Source organism: Cricetulus griseus, chromosome 3, assembly GCF_003668045.3.
Source record: "Cricetulus griseus strain 17A/GY chromosome 3, alternate assembly CriGri-PICRH-1.0, whole genome shotgun sequence".
NCBI lineage: Eukaryota > Metazoa > Chordata > Mammalia > Rodentia > Cricetidae > Cricetulus > Cricetulus griseus.
Window position 1 is genome coordinate 67885153 of NC_048596.1, and position 22176 is coordinate 67907328.

General features: G+C 37.8%; 1 protein-coding gene and 1 pseudogene across 3 annotated transcripts in view; one reads left to right on the forward strand and one right to left on the reverse strand.

The window, feature by feature from the left end:
* The window catches only part of Zranb1 (zinc finger RANBP2-type containing 1), a 53680-nt gene that overhangs the window by 29663 nt on the left and 1841 nt on the right, over positions 1–22176 (reverse strand). Inside the window, exons 2-3 of one of the 3 annotated variants that reach the window (XM_027409131.2) lie at positions 6971–7135; positions 4761–5611 (exon numbers count right to left, since the gene is read on the reverse strand). The exons of 1 other annotated variant lie outside the window; for it this stretch is intronic. In XM_027409131.2, the coding sequence (XP_027264932.1) occupies positions 4761–5611; positions 6971–7011 (892 nt within the window). In that variant the 5' untranslated portion in view covers positions 7012–7135. The remainder of the gene's footprint in view (positions 1–4760; positions 5612–6970; positions 7136–22176) is intronic. One more of the 3 variants, XM_027409132.2, reaches the window with a different exon arrangement.
* LOC100770170 lies at positions 10313–10643 on the forward strand (annotated as a pseudogene).

The window sequence follows — 22176 nt, forward strand, 5'->3', positions numbered from 1 at the left end:
GTATAGGAGGTACAAATTGCTAGTTGGCAAGCCAGAATACATGTATCAAATATACAATAAACCAGAAGAAAACTTCTAGGACTCTATGTCCACCAGCACCAATCATTAATCTGCCTCCATTCCTGAAAGTTTTCCTTTTTTTCAAACCCTCAGTGTCAAGAAGTATTCAAATATCAAAATAAACTGCTCAGCATCAATTAACAGTGGAAAGGAAGGGGGTGTTGTTCATACCCACACAGGTATGCATTCCCTACTTCTTTAATTAGGACCTTTTATATTACTGAGAACTCAGTTCATAAAATCATGAGAGAAAATCCTTAAACTCGCAAAGAAAATACAAAAACTACCTGAAGACAATTACTTCTTTTATGGTGCTAAATATAAACTACCTGAGATAAGTAAATCCATGAACAAGAATGTGTATAAAGCAAAAGATACTGGATTGTTTTGCTTTTTGTTGTTGTTTTGAATTTTTGTTTCTGTTTTTGAGACAGGGTCTCACTACATAACCCTAGCTAGCCTAAAACTACATAGGCTATGTAGGAACCTTGAACTTACACAGATCCACCTACCTCTGCCTCTCCAGTGCTGGGATTAAAGGTAAGCACCACTACGATGCTAGATGCTGAGTTGCATTGGCTATACCCACATACCCCACATTAAGAGTATCACACATAGTTAAGCAAGGACATAGAAAGGATACACCGCCAGCATTCCAGAAGCTTACTTTCCTTTTATGGATACAGTATAAAAAGATTTGCTACTTTTGATGCAATTAAAAGCCTTTAATACAGCATTTTTGTTCAAAAGGCAGGGTTTGTCCAGTTTTAAATGTCAAAGACTATTATTAAAAAAAATACCAGAAAATTCTGTCTGGTTCTGCCTTCATCCGTATGTAAAGTAACATATTAAGAAACAGGACACTAAAGCCGGGCGGTGGTGGCACACGCCTTTAATCCCAGCCTTCGGGAGGCAGAGGCAGGTGGATCTCTGTGAGTTGAGACCAGCCTGGTCTACAAGAGCTAGTTCCAGGACAGCCTCCAAAGCCACAGAGAAACCCTATCTCTAAAAAAGAAAAAAGAAAAAAGCAACAGGACACTAAAGCCGAGAAAATCTTTCTCAGTTTGGCAAGAATATAAAATCAAAGTTCACTAGGCAGAGTGGTACATTGCCAGTAACCTCAGGGAAAGTGTAAGCATAAGAATCAGTAATTCAGTCACTCTCCACTACACAGACAGTTGACGGCAGATCTGGGCATGTACATGAGAATCTGTCTCAAAAGAAGGAATAAAATAATTAAATTTCACAATTTAGCACTCAAATAACCACAACTGAAACTTAACAAGGTAGTGAATGGTTTTTCCCTCTCTAAATTCCCGAGAGATGATTTCTAAAACTGACATATTAGAACAAAGATCTCTGCTACTGAGTCCATAACACGGAAGTAATGATTGCAAAGCAATCCCTTGGGAAGGAAAATTTCTAAAGATAAAAAATATATTGTCCAAATGATTGTACTGTATATGCTATATATACTACAAGCAATCAAACAGAACAAACAGCACATAAAACATTAAGCACAAATAATCTGATTGACCCCTGAATGCTGTGACCTATCAGCAAGAGACAGACTACCCTAGGATACAATAAGCTTCATATAGGCATGTTTATTTTACTGCCTTCAAAAAAAAAGGGGGGGGGGCAAGACTGAAAACATTAGCATTCATAGGCATCAAACATATTTCAAAAGTTCTAAAAACTGATTGTTCTGGTCTAGTGTTCTAGCAAAACAGAAATCTCTACAACCTCTGTGCAGAAAAGACTGGCATCATATCTCCTCAGGTTAACTTCTGCACAATTTTTTCCAGACAATGAAAGAACTCTAAACCACCCAAGAACTGGTGCAGACTAAATATAACTTTTCTGGGTTTCTTTTTTCCCATAGTTGAGGGCTAGAGAGATTGCTCAGTAGTTATGAGCACTTGTTGCTCTTTCAGGACCCAAATTCAGGTCCTAGCACCCACATGGCAGCATACAATCATCCATCTGTAATCCCAATGTCATCTCCTGGCCTCTATGAGTACTAGGTACACACATAGTGCACATATATACATACAAGAAAAACATATATACATGCTTTTAAAATTTTTTAAATAAAAATATACTCATTTCCCACTGTTGCTCTAACAAATTACCACACACTTCCTGAGTCACAACTATAAAACTTTTTATCTTAAAATTGAGAAGCCCAGCATGGTGATACACTACTCTAAACCTAGTAGTCAAGCATTAGAGATGGGAGGATCCAGAATTTTAAGGTCATCCTAGGCTACATAGCCAGTCTTGACTCTAAAGAACCAATGAACCCAAAGTATCTTCAATAGTTTTATTTTGTTTTGACATGGTTGTTTTCTTGATATAATAACCTTATGCCATCCCAACTGACAATACTCCAATCTCCCAAAACTAATCTACTCCAATCTCTCAAAAACTAATCTATCTTCAATGTAATTTAATCTAATTTTATTTGTATTATTATAATAGACTTTTTCATTTAACTAGATAGAGATTTCAAAACTAAGATTTTAATAATATGAGATTGATTACATTGTGCAAGTTTTGTTTTCCAAAAATACCACTAATAAAATTTTATCAGCTTACTTCCTTGAAAATAAACTCCAATAGGCAAGTTGAAAATATCCATTCCTCTACAATTAATACTAAAATAAGTTGTGTCTTATTTACGTGTATGTTATATGCACATGTATGTACATGTGTGTGAAGGTGGGCTTGCATTTGTGTACATTTGTAGAGGTCAGAGATTGGCCTTCCAGGTTGTCTTCTTCCTCTATCACTATCTAATGTTCAGATACCTATTCTGCTACACTGGCTCAACTGCTAGGACATACTTTTTGACATTATAAATTAAACACACACACACACACACACACACACACACACACACACACACACACACACACACACTCACACTCAACTGCTAGGACATACTTTTTGACATTATAAATTAAACACACACACACACACAAACCAAAAAACCCTTCAGATTTCAGAGCTGAAGAGATAGGTTAAGAGCACTGGCTGCTCTTCCAGAGGATCCAGGTTCAATTCCCAGCACTCACATGACAACTCAAAATCTTCTGTAACTCCTGTCCCAGGGAATTCATTGCCCTTCTGGCCTGCACAAGGGACTACACACATGTAGTGCACAGACATAAATGCAGGCAAAAACATGAAATTTAAAAAATAAAACTCCACATTTCTTTTGTTTTTAAGATTTATTTTTTATTTTTAATTGTGTATACGGCTATGAACACCTGGGTACAGATGCACATGAAAGTCAGAAGCATTGGAGCCCCTGGAGCTGGAGGTATGGATGGTTGTGAGCCATCTGATATGGGCACTGGGAACTAAACTCAGATCCTCTGGAAGAAAACAAGTGTTCTGGCACTGAGCATGTCTCCAGTCCCGAGAAACCTCAGATTTCTGGAGGACCATCTGTATCTTCCATACTCTTGGGACTACTTCCAGAAGGAAAAACCACATTGGGGGGAGATATTGTTCCACGTCAAGTTTAACCTTACAAATCACTCAAATATTTCTAAACAAAAGTGAATGTGGAGATACGGCTCAGTAGTTAAGAGCACTTGTTTGATTCCCAGCACCCACACAAGATACTCACAACCATCCATAATTCCAGTTCAGGGGATCTAATGCAAAACAACCATACCCATAAAATGAAATCAATGAAACTTAAAAACAAAAATTTAAAAAAGTTGAATGTCAAAGTAAGCAATCCACAGAAATAATTTAAATAAAATCCAAACACTAATCTCCAGGAGACGTGGGGGAAAAAAAAAAAAAAAAACAAAAAAAACTTTTAAGAATCAAGTAACACTTTCTGATGGGTGGATCTCTGGGAGTTCAAGGCCAACCTGGTCTACATAGTGAGTTCTGGGACAGCCAGTACTGTGTAGAGAGACCCTGTCTCAAAACAAAACAGAACCAAATAACACCTTTATGAATTATACCACAAATTATTAATTTGTCAAGTTAGTAGCTGAAGAAAAATCCTCATCCCACCTGTATTTGCCCTTTAACATCTCTTAGCAACCAGGTCTAATATTATATGTTTCTTTATGAAAGTGTTAAAAACACAATGCACATAAATCATAATCTGAACTATGGAATCAGCTGGCTGAGTGAAATCCTTTCCACCAAGTGTGTAAATATTTACTACATGACATTCATGTTAAGTTAACATCAGCATTTTCAAGGTCAATATTATGTTCATTCGACTTCTTGGAGTCACACATTTTTATGATATTTTTAACTTCTGACTAAAGCCTCTATCATCACAAGATGCTCACACTGGTTACAAACATCCAGAAACAGCAGCTAGTGTTCCTCTGTCACATCTTGTTACAATAAATAGGAGAAACAATTTTAAACTTCAGGTATATACTTTCTTGCAATATGTTAACAGTAATTTACTTAAAAGCTTTCTCTCAAGCTCATAAAAAGGCACATACACAAATGGGCACTTTGGTACAAGGCAGACAAGGTTAAAAAAAAAAAAACTTTATATATGTATATTTGAGGTATCACGCCAAATGAATCAAATGCTATGTAATACTCACCCTCCTATTTTTCAAGCCACTTTCAATGCCTTTTCCCATCTCATTCAAAATAATGCCAAAAAAAAAAAAAAAAAAAAAAAAAACACAAAAACAGAAACTTACCCACACAGGCATTGAGGAATAGCCAATCAGTCTTTTTCATCCTATTTTTAATCTGTTTTAGTTTTTTAAAGTCCACTTCAAGTTCCTCCTTGCTACCAACAGCACCGGCCAATTCGATCCTCTGAAAATCCATTTTCACTTCAGAGTCCCGTTTCGTAGTTGGAGGTGATCTTCTTTGGCTATTACCACTACTGCAGCTTCCCCTCCATCGAGCTCTGTCTTGTTCGTTTATTATTGAAGAAGCCTCTTCAGTCTCTGCCAACTCTATTGCTTCAATGTTATTAGGTCTGGGATGATCACAAACAACACATTTTTTAGCCTTAGCCCAGTTTTCATATGTGCAAACAGAACAAGTCCAATGCTGGGTCCTTGTATTTAGTTTATTCCTATCATTGTATTCTTCACAGGGATCAACAGAAAAAGCAACTGGTCTTGAACCAGATCCTGAGGATTGAGGCGATTCTGTGGGACTCCTGGTCCTACGCTGGGATAAGCACTGAGTACATCTGATTGCTCTTGGCCAGTTCAAATATGTACACATGTGGCATGACCATTTATTTGCATTTTCCATGCTGTATGAAGACTTAACCCTTGGTCTTGCACTAGAGTCTGGACATATCAAAGGACTACTTCCACCTTCAGTACTGGAAGGATCCCAATCTCTACCAACATCACTTGAACCACTTTTAAATGGATCTTCTGTAATAATTGTTCCACTGGGTCTCTGGGCACGACACATAGTACACTTGATTGCAGATGGCCAATTTTCATACGTACAATATTCACAGGCCCACTTAATCCCATGTTCTGACATTGTGTACTTCTTGAAGTGAGTTATGTCAGGCAGGAAGCTATAAATAATTAGGATACTGTTATTAAAATAATAGCTGCACAACTCCACCTCTGAAAATATGCCCCCAAATAAAAATACACTTCAACTTAGAAAATACCTATTTCTTACAAGACACATGTAAAATTTCTTATTGGATTATCCTACTTTTGTTTTGGGATTTCCAGAGAGATACTGGAGATAAAATCCCAAAGAAGCTCTTAGACTTCAGGATTTAATGAAAGATTACTTTGGACTGCTGAAAGTGATAGGAGATGAATATAGACTTGTTCTACAGGGGAAGGAGATAAAAATAGGTAAGTCATTAATAGAAATTACTCAATTTCAGCTCAGCTGTCACCATTAATTTAGAAGTTAAAAAGACCTGTAGGCAAGAGAAAGAACACAAACCAAATAGTACCTTAAACACATAACCACTCTCAAGTTACAAACCATGTGGATCATGCTATTTATAGTATGTCTGATCCATGATTCAGAGGATCAAAGTCCTACCTAATTATCTGCTAAGGGAGAAAAATAGCTTGAAAGTGCTCATTATTCACTGCTTTTAATTAGCACAGATAGAAAAGAAAGATGCTGAAGAGCAGTGATCACAATTAACAAAATAACATGATAAACTAGAAATAGTTCTGATATTCTGTATCCTCAAAATCTTATTACATTTGGAGTAAAAAAGAAAAACTCCTCATCACCTATATTCTCAGGAAATTCAAATAGATAAAACATCTCTAAGAAAACTATTAGCATAATCATGTCAATTTATTTTTGAATGTTTATATTTGTTATTTGAAAATTAACAAATTAAAATTTTAGTTAATATTAAAAACACACTTGCTATCTAAAAGGTCCTAGAAGCTCAGAGTGCTGGCACATGCCTGTAATCCTAGCACCTAGAAGGCTGAAGCAGGAGAATCTTGAGACTGTAGATAGCTTGGGCTACACAGTAAGAGATAAGTAAGTCAATACTTCCCCAGGCTCTACAGTGGGCTTACTAACACTACACTATAATGAAGACTTTATTGTTTAACAACAAGTAATTCATAAGTGAAGCAGTTTACATGGCAAATTTAATGATATTTCAATGACTTAAATTACCATACTAAACAACCTCTCAATTTTTCAATCTATTCTAAATTTAGTACCTCCCCCATGACCTATTTTAACCAGGAAAGAGAAAAGGTTCCTAGGCAGAATGACAGGTATTTCTTCCTTCTTTCTAAACCTGGAAAGCCAAATCACTTTATAAGTATATTCTGTTCCTCCCTATCAAATCTACACCCCATATACAGAGTGGCCTTTGCTAAGAGGACAACTTCACCATAGAAAGGAAACTAATAGCTAAAATAAAAATCACACTTACTAAGATTTTAGTTTCCATGCTATAACCTCCACCTTGCACATGGTTACAATAAAGGTAAATCAGACCAAAGACAAGATTCAATCTTCATGCTGGCACAGACTCTGACTTCCTCAGGAGATACTGCAAAACGTGTAAGTGGTTCTGTCTGACTGTGAATAGCTATTCCTGTAAAGGAGACCAAAACTGAATTTCACTTATAGCCTTCTATATTCAAAAGTTATTGTAGAAAGCCTAAATTTTAATCAATTTTATTTTAATTACACTTACTATCTTAATAACAAACTACTATATTTAGAATTTTACTTTAATATAGCAATAAAAAACAGCTAATTTATTGGGCTGGTCAGCCCAATTAAACATGAGGAAGTTTCCTGCATAATGTGTTGTGTATGTGCACAGGTGTGTGTGTATCCACATCTCATTTTTTTGGAGCCAGGGTCTCCACATGTAGTCCAGATTAGCCTCAAACTTGCAGTTTTTCTGCCTCAGCTTCCCAAATACCTGTGGTTGTAGGCATGCACCAACACAACCAACAATATTATCGAGTATGAGCCGTGCTGAGTCAATTCCAATCTGTACTACTTACTGTAAAAGAAAAGGTGAGATGATCCATGTCTGTAAAAAATAATTACTTATAATTTAGTTTGAAATATCTTTCTTGTAGTTACATTTGCTTGGGGTTTTTCCCCACTTACTTCTTAACCAGGCAGTTTAAATTATCTTGCTTGAACATTTTAAAACTATATGGGGGTGGGTGGGTGTGTGCGCGTGTGTGCTCGAGCATGTGTGAACATGTGGCAGCAAGACAACAACTTCAGGAATGCCATCCTCTTTTGAGACAGGCCCTCTTACTAGCCTGGAGCTCCCCAATTAGGCTAAACTGGCTGGCTGGGCAGTGAGCCCCAGGGATCCTCCTGTCTCGGCCTCCCCAGCACTAGGGTTCCAAAAGCACACCTGGGTGCAGTGATCAAACTGAGGTCCTTGCGCTTGCAAAACAAATGCTTTACTAACTGAGGTATCCTCCCAGCCCCTTGCTTAGATTTTTAAATTTTACTTTATTCATCACACTGACTATACACAATCTAACAGCCCATCTAAAAGTGTGTCCAATGGCAGGGACTATAATCTTACAAGCATACACAAAGTGTACAACAGAAATTTTCATATTCATTAGGTATTTCCTTCCTTTAGTTTTTCAGAAATGAAATGTAAATTACTTATTCATGCTATTGGAAGGTATAACGAGCATGCAGAAAGTTAGCATAACAAGAACACATGTCATAATAGACATATACTAAAGCAATTACAGTGTTTCATTTAAAATGTTTATATTTGGGCTGGAGAGATGGCTCAGGGATTAAGAGCACTGACTGTTCTTCCAGAAGTCCTGAGTTCAATTCCCAGCAACCACAAGGTGGCTCACAACCATCTGTAATGGGATCTGGTACCCTCTTCTGGCCTGCACTGTATACATGATAAATAAATCTTTAAAAAAAAAAAAAAAAGTTACTTCCTTAAAAAAAATTAAAAAAATAAAATGTTTATATTCAAAATCCGTGCTTGCTTTGAAGCATCTTATAGGTGCTTGCACTGCATGCTCAACTAACAGTTGGTTATCTTACTTTACTAATCTCTATGCAACCAGTAAACTGTATGTAATAACACACTTAAATTTGCAAGGCTGACAAAAAACAAAGAACTGCCACTGACACAATTATATTGGATCAAGACGGCTCAGGAGGTAGAAGTGCCTGCTGCCAACACTGACGACCTAAGTTTATTCCTGGGATCCATGTGGTAGATGGAGAGAACTCCTACAAGCTGTCCTCTGACCTCTCCATACTAGCCAAGACACACTCACACAGGCACACAAAATGAAAATTTTAATGTAATAAAATTCAAAGTAGTAATAATATCAAGACTAGCTTGGAGGCAGAGGTCAGTGGAGAGCATGTCACCCCTATGCAAGGCCCTGAGTTAAATTTCAGCATTACATAATAATCATCATGACCATTCATCATAAATGCTATTGTAAATGAAAAACAAACAGTGGTCTAATTTCCCTACCCATTCAGAAAATACAAGTAACTGCAATTCCAAACTGAAATTCAAGGAAGACAAGAGAAGCAAAGCACACTAGACTATTTTCTATAGAGATACATACTCTGGGGAATTAAAACTTAACAGAACACTATGTTTTAGTAACTGAAAGCTACAATTCACTAGAGATCATCTGAGAGAGCCATTTTTATCTGTGGTAATCAGTAAATTAAAAGAGTAAACACAGCCGGGCATTGGTGGTGCATACCGCCTTTAATCCCAGAACTCAGGAGGCAAAGGCAGGCGGATCTCTGTGAGTTTGAGACCAGTCTGGTCTACAGAGCAAGTGTCAGGATATGCTTCAAAGCTATACAGAGAAACCCTGTCTCAAAAAAACAAAACAAAACAAAAACAAAAACAAAAACAAAAAGTAAGGACAATGTGTGATTTTTACATTCCTAAGAATTAACAGAAAGTATCTTTTTTCTTCCAGATTTTCAAGGCAAATAGTTCTAAGAGGGTGTTTTGTTTTGTTTTGTTGTAACAGTTTTCTTTTTAATTGTATCTGTGTATCTGTGTGGATGTGTGTGCACCTAAGTGTGGGTACCTGCAGAGGCCAGAAGAGGAATTACAGGTGGTTGAAAGCTAGAGACCAAAAGTGCTCTACAAAACAGTACATGCTCTAAGCCACTGAGCTATCTATCCAGTCCCCTAGCTCCTAAGAGCTAATGCTACATTTTGAAAAAGAACTGTGACTAAATATCATGTTAACATATTATAGCCAAGTCATTTAACTTAGTAAGTCTAATTCTTCATGCAATCTAGGTTTCCAAATTCTATTCAAGGACTCATATTTCAATAAATTGGTACAAAAAATCTGCACAACAGAGATTTTTAAAACATCTTTTAAGCTTCTTGACTCATTTTGCCACAGAACTATATGTTACACTTGAACCAAGCAACATTTGTCTTAAAGAATCAAAAGTATGTCCATTTCTTCTTAAGAAGTCTTTATTGAGGCTGGAGAGTGACTTCACTAGCTAAGAGCAGTTGGTGCTTTTGCAGAAGATTCAGGTTCAGTTCCCAGCACTTACATTGTGTCTCATAACTAACTCAAGTTCCAGGGGATCGATGCCGTCTGACCTTCACAAACACCACGCAAACATGAGGTGTACATATATGTATACAGACAAAAACACACCTAAAATAATTTAAAATCTTCTTTAAGCCTTATTTATGAAGTATTACTAAACGCTTAAGAAACAAAGCCACGAGGAGGCTTCAGCGGTGAGCTGCGCAGCTATGGCCAAGATTAAGGCTCAGGACCTGCGCAGCAAGAAAGAGGAGCTGCTAAAACAACTGGCTAAAACAACTGGACGATCTGAAGGTGGAGCTGTCCCAGCTTCGCGTCGCCAAGGTGACGGGCGGCGCCGCTTTGCCCGTGTCCTCACCTTAATTAACCAGACTCAAAAAGAAAACCTCAGGAAATTCTACAAGGGTAAGAAGTACAAGCCTCTAGACCTGCGACCCAAGAAGACTAGAGCTATGCGCCGCCGGCTCACTAAACACGAAGAGAAGCAGCAGAGGAAGGACAGGCTGTACCCGCTTCGCAAGTATGTGGTTAAGGCCTGATGAGAAGGCAATAAAGTGCAAGACTGGCTGAAAGGAAGGAAGGAAGGAAGGAAGGAAGGGAGGGAGGGAGGGAGGGAGGGAGGGGGGGAGGGAGGGGGGGGAGAGAGGGGGGGAGAGAGGGGGGAGAGAGAGAGAGAGAGAGAGAGAGAGAGAGAGAGAGAGAGAGAGAGAGAGAAAGCCACGCCGGGCGTTGGTGGCACACGCCTTTCATCCCAGCACTCAGGAGGCAGAGGCAGGCGGATCTCTGTGAGTTCGAGGCCAGCCTGGTCTCCAGAGCGAGTGCCAGGATAGGCTCCAAAGCTACACAGAGAAAGGAAAAGGAAGAAAGAAAGGAAGAAAGAAAGAAGGGAGGGAGGGAGGGAGGGAGGGGAGGGAGGGAGGGAGGGAGGAAGGAAGGAAGGAAGAAAGAAAGAAAGAAAGAAAGAAAGAAAGAAAGAAAGAAAGAAAGAAAGAAAGAAAAAGAAAGGCAGGCAGGCAGGCAGGCAACGTTTAACTCATGCCTCAAAACAATAGGTACTATACTACAATCTCGACCCTCCTGGAGTTTTTGGGCAAGCCAAGCCAACATTTCACCACTGAGCTACACCACCATCCCTTATGGGGCCTGGCATGGCCAAAATTCCAGGTTTGGTCACCTGTACCACTGTTTAAAAAAAAAAAAAAAAAAAAAAGCAAAGAATGCATGTGAATAATCCTCATCAAGCACAATCTATTTAAGAAACAAACTGTATGTTCCGTTGCCAATAGTTTCCAATGAGAAACTACTCAAAAGGATTAATGACAGCAGTCTTAAAGTGTTTTTTTAACTTTCTTAACATAAACTATACATAATATATAGTTACTAGTAAACTGTGGAGTTTTATAAATGCTCACAGAACATCTTAAAGAACTATAGAAAATGAAAGAGGGTACTACACACACAAAATTTTCAAGTTCTCTTAAAACATTACAAAGTAATTCTGAATTACAAAATCTATATAAACAAAAAAATTTGAAAACATTGCTTGAGCCAGGCGGTAGTGGCATATTCATTTAATCCCAGCATTTGAGAGGCAGAGGCAGGGAGATCTCTGAGTTAAGGCCAAACTGGTCTACAGAGTGAGTTGCAGTTCAGGGCTGCACTGAAAAATCTTGTCCTGAAAAACAAAAACAAAAAAGAAGAAAAAAAAGGAAAGACAACACTGCTTGACTCTTAAGCCCAAATTCCCACTCAATTTCTCATCTTCCTCTATCACAAGCATCAGGAAAACAGTGGTACTACAGCAGAATCCTGATGACATGGAGAACTCACGAACTACAAATCTAATCCCATTCTATGGCTCAGATAACTTATCAAATCCCCATTAAATCTCTTATCTTCTCAAAAGGCACTCCTACCCTGACTTCTCCAGTTTCCACAAATGAAACCCGTTCATGTCACTGAACCCAGTTGAGAATCTCAGAGTCAATCATCTTGAATTCTGCCTTCTTCCCAATTTTTTCCTAACGGTTCCATCTAATCAGTTATTTGCTTCCATCCCACTGGCATCAATTCTTCCTCGGCTCAGGTCAGAACTACCATAATAGTCTCCTAAGCATCTTTGTTTTCTAAATACACCCAGCTGACTGTTACCACAGCAATTCTCTTTTCTGAAGCTTTCTCTAATATAACCTCTCAGTTCCCTCCTGCACTTGTGTGTATAACACACACAAGCCCACTCACTCACTCCCAAATACACTACACATACCCTCAACTTGATATGTTATCATTTCCAAAGATGCACGCATGAAGTTATTGCCTTAGATATGCTCATCCTTAAAACTCAGTTACCTCTCATCACTTTCATAGGAAGCTCTCAGATAACTACAAGGACATTTCAAGCAATTCTTTTATTAACATGTAGACTTACTGTATTTCCTCTTAGTATTAATTTCTGGAATATCAATTCCTAAATTTTTCTTACATCATTCACTCCCACCAATTTTCAATTAGGGCATCAAAGGCTTCCGAAAAGAGACTTTAGAGACAAAGCCTACAGACTAGTACATTGTTTTATAAAACCAACAAAATACAGATAACATCAGATTCAGTGACCTAGGAAAAAGCAACAGTGAAGCTTCTGAGCAACCTCTGTAAAAATTCTAAAGAGTGACTGAGATCAACTTGATGGGCAAACCTACATAAGTGCCAAGACCCTGGAGGCAGTGTTAAGTAGGAAAGAGTACGACTGTTTTGACTTTTTTTTTTTTTAAGCCAAACAAGATAGTCTACGTCTAGAATCAAAGCAGTCGGAATCAAGAGACAGAACGAGAACAAGCACAAGGCCAACCTGAGCCACTCAGTCAAAATGTGTCTCAAAATTCCAATTGCTGGGGACACACCTGAGTTTAATTTCCAGCACCCAGCACTATTTTTTAAAAAGTTCCAAGCACTGGGAGCCCATAGCTGGCAGCAGAACCAGAGAAACCAGAAGGAATCCTATGGAGTACAATGAAAGAAAAAATTTTAACTAGAAGCCGGGCGGTGGTGGCACACGCCTTTAATCCCAGCACTTGGGAGGCAGAGGCAGGTGGATCACTGTGAGTTCGAGACTAGCCTGGTCTACAAGAGCTAGTTCCAGGATAGCCTCCAAAGCCACAGGGAAACCCTGCCCCCCCCAAAAAAAAAATTTTAACTAGAGAAGGTGAGATTCATAATCCCAAAGTTCCTTAAATACACACACACACACACACACACACACACACACACACACACACACACACAGGACTAAGGTTGAATTTCATATCAAGAGATTTCAAAGTTCAAATCAAGTTGATTTAAACAAAGCAAATGAAGTTTCCTACCTAAGGTTTTAGACTGCAATTCATGTTTGATAGATCTGAGATATATTCCTAGCTAGCTAGCCAGATTATAAACTGGCAAAAGCTAGCTATACCTATTTTCCCCATGTTTTAGCACAGAAGTCATGTATCTTTATGTGTCACCAAATATCTAAAGTGTTTCACTGAAAATCATGGTCTTACTGTGTCATCCTCCCATTCCATCCCCCAACAAAATATAAACAATGGGTGGGAGAGATGGCTCATTAATCAAGAACACAGCTGCTCTTCCAGATGACCTAAGTTTCATTCCCAAAACTCACATGGTGATTCACAACCATCTGTAACTCCAGTTCCAGGGGATTCAACATTCTCTTCTGAGAACTCCACAAGCACCACACACACAGTGGTGAACAGATATACATGCAGGCAAAACTTTATTTATACACATAAGACAATAAATTTTAATTTATAAGGTGGTGGTGCACGCCTTTAATCCCAGCACTCGGGAGGCAGAGGCAGGCGGATCTATGTGAGTTTGAAACTAGCCTGGTCTACAAGACTAGTTCCAGGACAGCCTCCAAAAGCCACAGAGAAACCCTGTCTCGAAAAACCAAAAATTAAAAAAAAAAAGTAAAAGCAGGAGGATGTCAAGATATCAACTTCCAGACCAGCATGGACTACAGAGACAGTGTCTCAAAATAAATGAATTATGTATTGCATAAAATGTACTTTATAATAGAAATAATATAATTTCCATAATAAAATTATAAAACATTTTGTCCCTGATACTTTAATATTTGGAATATGAATACGTTATGGGAAGACAAAACAACAATAAAATTTGTCAAATAGTTTAATCTAGAGCCTTTTGGTCCTGTGACCCACACTGTTCTCACTAGACTTCAAGACATGCCCCTGGCTTGCCTCTATTTCTCATTAGCTATTCTCCCTCAATCTTTGTTGGCTTCTTTTTATTTCTGACTTCAGGCACCAAGAGTTCCTTGGTTGACACAGCTCTAATCACTCTTAGAAATTGTAATACATCTTTGGGGAGGTTACACTTATTACATTATTTGTATTGTATGTATGTATGTACGTATACATGTAGGCAAGAGGACAACTTTAAGGAGTCAATTCTCTCTTTCTACTATGGGTGTTACAGGGATCAAATTCAGGACATCAACTTTGAGAGCAAATGCCTGTACCTGAGCTATCTCTCACAGACCCCAGTCTTTGGGTTTTAAATACTACCTATACCCTGATGATCCCCAAATTCTACATCCAGTCTGACACTTTACCCAACTTCAGATTAATGAATCCAGCTGCCTACAGAACATCTACTCAACTATTTAACATACATCTCAAACTTACCATATCCAAAACTGATTCTACATCAGAATTTCATGTTTCTAAAGCCTCAGTTAAACTATCAACAGTTTAAAGGGACTAGACTACTAAGAATAAACTGTTCATTAAATACTTGTTCCAAGCCGAGCGATGGTGGCGAACGCCTTTAATCCCAGCACTCAAGAGGCAGAAGCAGGAAGTTTGAGGCCAGCCTGGTCCATAGACCAAGTACTAAGACAGCCAGGGGTGTTAAAGTTGTGAACCACCTGATGTAGGTGCTGGGAACACAACTCCTGTCCTCTGCAAGAAAGTGCATGGTCTTAACCACTGTGTCATCTCTCCAGCCCCATTGAAGTTTACCATTTCAATCTGATAAGAATGTATTAACTAGGGGCTGGAGAGATGGCTACACTGGCTGATCTTCCAGAGTACCTAGCTCAATTCTAGCACCAACATGGCAGCACACAAATGTCTGTAACTACAGTTCCAGAGGATCTGGCACCCTCATACAGACATACATGCAAGTAAAACATCAACGCACATAAAAATAAATCTTTTTTTTTTCTTTTTTGGTTTTTTGAGACAGGGTTTCTCTGTATTGCTTTGGAGCCTGTCCTGGAACTCGCTCACAAAGATCTGCCTGTCTCTGCCTCCTGATGCTGGGGTTAAAGGCATGTGCAACCACCACCCAGAAAAAATAAATCTTAAAAAAAAAAAAAGAATGCATTAGCCAGAGGAGGAAACATAATAAAGGAATTATTATCAGGTTCCCCTTCTTAAACAGGAGTTAGCAATCCACTGATGAGAATGAAAAAGACCTAGAAGTCACAGTTATTTACAATTGTATCCAATCTAGCATATAACAATAGTGGCTTTTCTTTTCATCAATCTCCTAGTCATTTCAGGAATTCTCTTTACTTACTAACTTTTGTCTCTTTAAATATAAAACAACTTTCTCTTAGCATTTCAGTTGCTAGATAGTGTAAGAAAGAAGGTAAAGAATATATCCCTAAGCTATAGTAAAATCAATTTTACCATAACTACAGAGTCATGCACACCAAATTACAATCTCAAACAAAACTAATCAATTTACAAATAGTGGACAGATATAACTAGATAAAACATTCTCCTTGTACTCAGGGAAACTATAGAAATGAAATATTACAGTCTTCTTCTTAAATGTGTATGGGAATGGGACAATTAACCTTCGGCCAATTCAGTCCACGGTCAATTCAGCACTTAAAAATAAAAGAGGAGCTGGTGGTGGTGCCCACCTTTAATCCCAGCTCTTGGGAGGCAGAGGCAGGTGGATCAAGGCCAGCCTGGTCTAAGCTAGTTCTAGGACAGACTCCAAAGCCACAGAGAAACCCTGCCTCAAAAACCCAACCAACCAACCAACCATTTTAATCCCAGCACTCTGGAGGCAGGGCAGGTGGATCACTGTTAGTTCAAGGACAGCCTGGTCTACATAATGAGTCCCAGGACAGCCAGGACTACAGAGAGAACCTGTCTCTCTGAAGTAAAAATAAAAAAGAACTGGGAGTTAATGCAGCCTGGCATGCCTGAAATCCTGGCTTCCATCCTGAGAATCATAAAATAATGAGACTTTTCTAAGAACTACAAACAGGCTTAATATGGGCAGTGGTGGCGTGTGCCATTAATCCTAGCACCCAGGAGGCAGAGGCAAAAAGATCTCTTAGTTCGAAGTCACCCCGGTCTGAGTGAATTCCAGGACAGCCAGAGCTACACAGAGAAACCCTGTCTTGAAAAAAAAAAAAAGTAAACCATGATTCCTATAGTATGATAAGCAATAAGCACAGAATGAAGTTTTGTTTTTGTTTTGTTTTTTTCCATTGTAAAGACAGCAAAGGGCAGTTGTAAAGACAGCAAAGGGCATCATGCAGAAGAGTGCAAAAGAAGAACAAGTTGAAAGCACTGTTGGTTCCAATCATCTGAAGTGGGTAAATAGCTAGGCCAACTCTGTCTATTTCACAATTTTGCCAAAGTTAACCCTGTTCAACAAGTAAACAGTAATAGCTAATAAATCTTGCTGAGCACTGTATGAAAACATTTTACATATATTAACCAATTCACTCCTCAGTACACTTATTATGTCCAATTTTAAAGACTGGAGACAAAGCACAGTAACTACCATTAAAAAAAATTTTTTTTTAGTCACAAGCTAAGTGGTAGAGCCAGAATTTGAATCAAGGCTTTCTGTATCCAAGCACACACACACTCAGTCACCTGTTCCCACTATCCAAACTTGAACTATTAACTTGCCTGAGTTTCATGCAGAGCAATCCCTCTGAGACTACCAACAGGTAATACCCAAACATAAAAAAAAAAAAAAAAAAAACTTGGTGACACACATTTTATTCACATTTTCCTTTATAGATTGAAAACTATAAAAAGATGTCTAAAAAGTTGAACAAGTAAGCAGAACCTAGAAATTTATTTTTAAGAAAATACACTAAATTTAGTACCTAGAATGATAATGGGGAGTGGAGGGGGAGGGGAGATGACACATAGGCAGCCTGATTTTAGACTAATCTATAGCAGCCCACATTGGAGAAGTGAAAGAAAAGGATCAGACTCAGGAGGCACAGGCAGGAAGACCTCTGTGAATTCCACAATAGCCAGAGCTACTACACAGATAGTGAGAACCTGCCTGTCTCAAAGAAACAACAAAACAAGCATGCTATGCTGATAAAAATTTTAAAAGCCTTCTGTTTTCATTCAGCCAAGTGAAAAAAGAGGTAAGTCTAAAGAGACTGGGGGGGGCAGAAAAAGAGTAAATCTAACTAAATGACATGTATAGATGTTGTTACAGAACCTACAGATGACCACACTTTAAAGAAAAGCAAACAATGACTGCCTATGTGATTAGTAAGCATTTCCCACGTATCTGTTAGAGCCAAAATCATTTTACTTGTAAAAATAAAAGGCACCTAAATAATGTGCTGGCTAGCATGGTACTACATTAGTTAGCAAAGCCTATGTTCTTGTGTAAAACTCACTTTAGAAAACTAATGAATTTATTTTGCAAACAACTTATTTCCAAAGATAATGAAAAATAAATTTCCCTTATTTCCACTGTAATATACTGAGATAAGCTCAAATTTTAAAACTTAAGTAACCAGGCAGTGGTGGCTCATACCTTTGATCTCTTTACTTGGGAGGCAAAAGTAGGTGGGTCTCTGTGGGTTCAAGGCCAGCCTGTTCTACAGAGCAAGTTCCAAGAGTTACACAGAGACCCTGTCTCAAAAAGCAAAAAAAAAAAAAAACAGGAAAAAAAAAGCCTAATATTTGTTACTATATAATATACCTGAGCAATATCAAAACCTGCCTCTAATGCTGCCAGATGCCCAAACTATACTACCATGAATTAAATGTACCAAATAATATAAATGGCAACAGAAATAGAATGTGATCGAGCCACTGATATGACTGCCAAGTAACAGGATGTAGACACAAAGGCACAAGCCTGCTGTCATTGGGATAGTTCCAGTGGAAGAGGGAAATCAGCACTGACATATTTACATTATATGTTTTTAAATAATCTCCAAGGAAGAGGTAAAAAGGCTAGAAATGAAACAATGTGGGCCATGTGTTGATAATGAGGTTATGAACACATGAGATTTCATTGTCCTGGTCTCTATGTGTAAATTTGAAATTTTTCATAATAAGGAGTTTTTAAGGGTTGTAGGTATAGTTCAGTGACAGACCATTTACCTAGTATATACAAGTCCCTGGATCCCAAGCATAAGGAGTTAAATAGATCAATAAGTTATTTCTAGACTGAGAATTAAGGCTTGGATTGCTTAAAGAAAGAAAAAAGAGAAAAGAAAAGCAAGAGAGAGAGAATCAAATGTTTTGGAGATTATTAATACAATCCTACTAAAAATCATGGCTCAGGGTCTTACATTGGTCAATAAACTGTTACTGGATTATAAACAAATTTAAAGTAAATATTTTAAAAAACTGTTCTTGCAATTTTACAGAATAATTTTAAGTGTTAAATATAGTGGCATAAAACATCCAGTTTGGGTCTGGAAATTAATATTGTTATTTTTAAAACCATATAGCACATGCCTAACAAAGCCAGCACTCAGAAAGCTAAGATAGGAGGATCACTATCCACAAGTTCTAGGTCAGCCTGCAAAGTATTCACCAAACTATCCTGGAGTACACAGTAAGACCCTGTCTGATAAAACAATTTATTCTACAACTAACATATATGGTTTAAAAGTAAGAAATACAACAAATGCAAATCAAAGTTCCTTTCATCCTAAACTTCTACAAATGAATATACTTCAGAAAAATGAAGTAGTAAAAAACTGCCTTCTCAACAGTTTGGTACTACAGTGCTGGGGATGTAGTTTATGTTAGGGCTAACCTAACATGAACAAGGCCATGGGTTATAGCTCCAGCACAGTATAAACTGGGCATGATGGTACATACATTCCTGAAATTCCAGCACTGGGAAGGTAGAGGCAGAAGATCAGAAATCCATCTACATGCCAAGTTTTAGGGCAGCCTGGGCTACATGAGAACCTATCTCAAAGAAGAAAGGAGGAGGAGAAAGACAAGATGAAAAAGAAGAAAAGGTTCATGAGTATAGAAGCACAAAGCTACAAAATACACTGAAGTAGGCATAGTGTAACAACTTTAATCTCAGTGGTCAGGAGGCAGAGGCAGACAAATTTCTGTGAGTTCTAGGCTGCCTGGTCTCATAGCAAGTTCTGGGCTTGCCATGAGACAGTGAGACCCTGTCAAACAAAGACAAAAAGCAGCAAATACGTGCGCCTGGTGTTGAATGCCTTTATTCCCAGCACTTGGGAGACAAAGGCATGTGGATATCTGAGTTCCAGGCCAGCCTGGTTTTATAGAGAGAGTTCTACGACACGAGAAAACCTGTCTTAAACCGGGCGTTGGTGGTGCACGCCTTTAATCCCAGCACTTGAGGCAGAGGCAGGCGGATCTCTGTGAGTTTGAGACCAGCCTGGTCTACAAGAGCTAGTTCCTGGACAGCCTCGAAAGCCACAGAGAAACCCTGTCTTTAAAAAAAAAAAGTAAATAGAAAGAATTATATATCAGAGTGAGATAAATAACTGAACCAATAAACTGGTTCAATATTCATTTAATACTAAAAAAAAAAAACTAACATAACCTTATCAAGTCAATGGGCTTCTTGGATTAGTAAAAAGCACTTTCATAGACCAATACCAGTAATAAAATTGAAACCTAGATCAGTTAACATCCCTACTAATAGTTAAGTTGGATCTCTTACTTCATTATCATTTATAAAGTTTTTTTTTTTTCTTTTTTGAGACAAGGTTATGTGTAGCCTTGCTGTCCTTGAAGTCAATCTGTAGAACAGGCTGGCCTCGGAACTCAGAGTGTTCTGCCTCTGCTTCCTGAGTACTAGGATTTAAGGCATGTGCCCACCACTGCCTGGCTGACCATAAATATAAATATAAGAGCTAAAACTATAAAATATTATAATGAAGTCAGGGTTCCAACTTAATTTTTTTAAACGTGGCTATCCATTTCTCCTACTGTATGTTGAAATTCACTAAACTTTTGTTATTCTAATTATTCTCAACTATAAGCTTATCATTTTGAGACAGCATTCTTTATGCTTTATTTTAGATGTATGTCAAAATCCCTGTTGTGTAGATGAAGGAAAAGGTCCTTATTTAGTGCTTCATATTAAGCTGCAATAACACACTGCAATTGGAATTCAGAAGACAGCATATAATGGCTTTGACTTTTTTTGTTGTTTTAAGTAAATCACTTCAATTCTTTGCTTTCTTTTTTCTCTTTGTATTTAATGAAGCTAAAGCTTATCTATTTGTTTTTTTTTTTTTATGGTGCTAGGGATCAAATTTAGGGCCTTGTACTTGTTAGGTTAGCAGTCTAGCTCTGAGCTACATCACATATTCCCCTGCTTCATTGGCCTTTTGACCAATTATACATACTATCAGCATCTGAGGTTAGAAATGCAAAGTGAAACTACAGATGATTGCTCCTTCCCATATCATCTGCATACAAATACAGAATGGCTACCCTTTTTGTCACTAGTACCAAATCCAAAGCCAAGTACCTGCCTCAGACACTGAAGGAAACCAGAGATTTTCATTTGAATAATATAACATAATCATTGGAAAAATACCAACACCTTGTACTAGTTTAAAAAAAAAAAGAAAAAAACAGTGCTAACAGATGTAAACATACTAGCCAAGTCTTTTTAAAGACATGACTATAGTTTCAATTATTTTGTCTCATAAGTCACCAAAAATCCCAGAAACTTCATTAGTAGAGCAAATATAAACTATATATCCTGGAATACCTCTATAACCAGAAATACTTTGGTAGACCATATTTTCAGGGCCAACTATATTGTCTTCATAGATAACAAGCTCATTTCTCTGATCCTTAAAAATACAGTTGGGAAGCAGAAATCATAAAAAGAAATCTACACTACCACAGATAAAGGGGATAAAAGGTAGAAAGTTTCATACAAAATATGAGCAAATATATCCCTCCAGGTTCTCAAGGGGGTTCTTTTGTTGTCCCGTTTGTTTGTTTTTCAAGACAGGATTTCTTTTTGTAGCCCTGGCTGTCCTGAAATTCCCTTTGCAGACTAGGCAGGCCTCAAACTCACACCTCTGTATCCCAAGTGAAGATAAAAGGCATGTGCCACCACTGCCCAGCTTCAAGAGGGTTCTTAAGAGACACCACTTAAGTTGGTCCACAGTAAGAACCATGAATACAGAAAGAGTGGATTAAATAAAGACCAAGAGGAGAGACTTCATAGGAACAAACAATTTAAGTTTGGCTGGAATGAGTTTCACTTAGGAAAGAAGAAAAAAATTAAGACTAAAAGATATATCAACACCAGACTACTGAGAAATTTGAACACCATGAAGGAGTTTGAGTTATTTCATTCATTTCTGTAGGTTTATATATTGTGGTAAGGCATAAGTGTGTTTAAATACACAAAATATAATTTACCCAAGGCATAAGTGGGACGCGGTTATTTCAAATAAATCACCACAAATTTAGAGAAGTGTTCAAACTCAAGGTTATTTCTAGGGAAGAGGGGAAGGCCATAGCAATGTTCAAATAAAACCGAACCAAGTTACATAAAAAGTTAGCATCCTACTTTTGCAACTACATTTACTTCAAAGTTTAAACTTTATAAAAGCAATATAAATATAAAATACATGGAATGGCTCTCACTGTATCAATTATACATGAACCAATTTACCTCAAATGTTGTACAACTGAATTTTGTTAATCCTCAGAATTTATTTATTTATTTTTGGGTTTGAGGGGGGCATGTTTTCTCTGTGTATAGTCCTGTCTTGGAACTCATT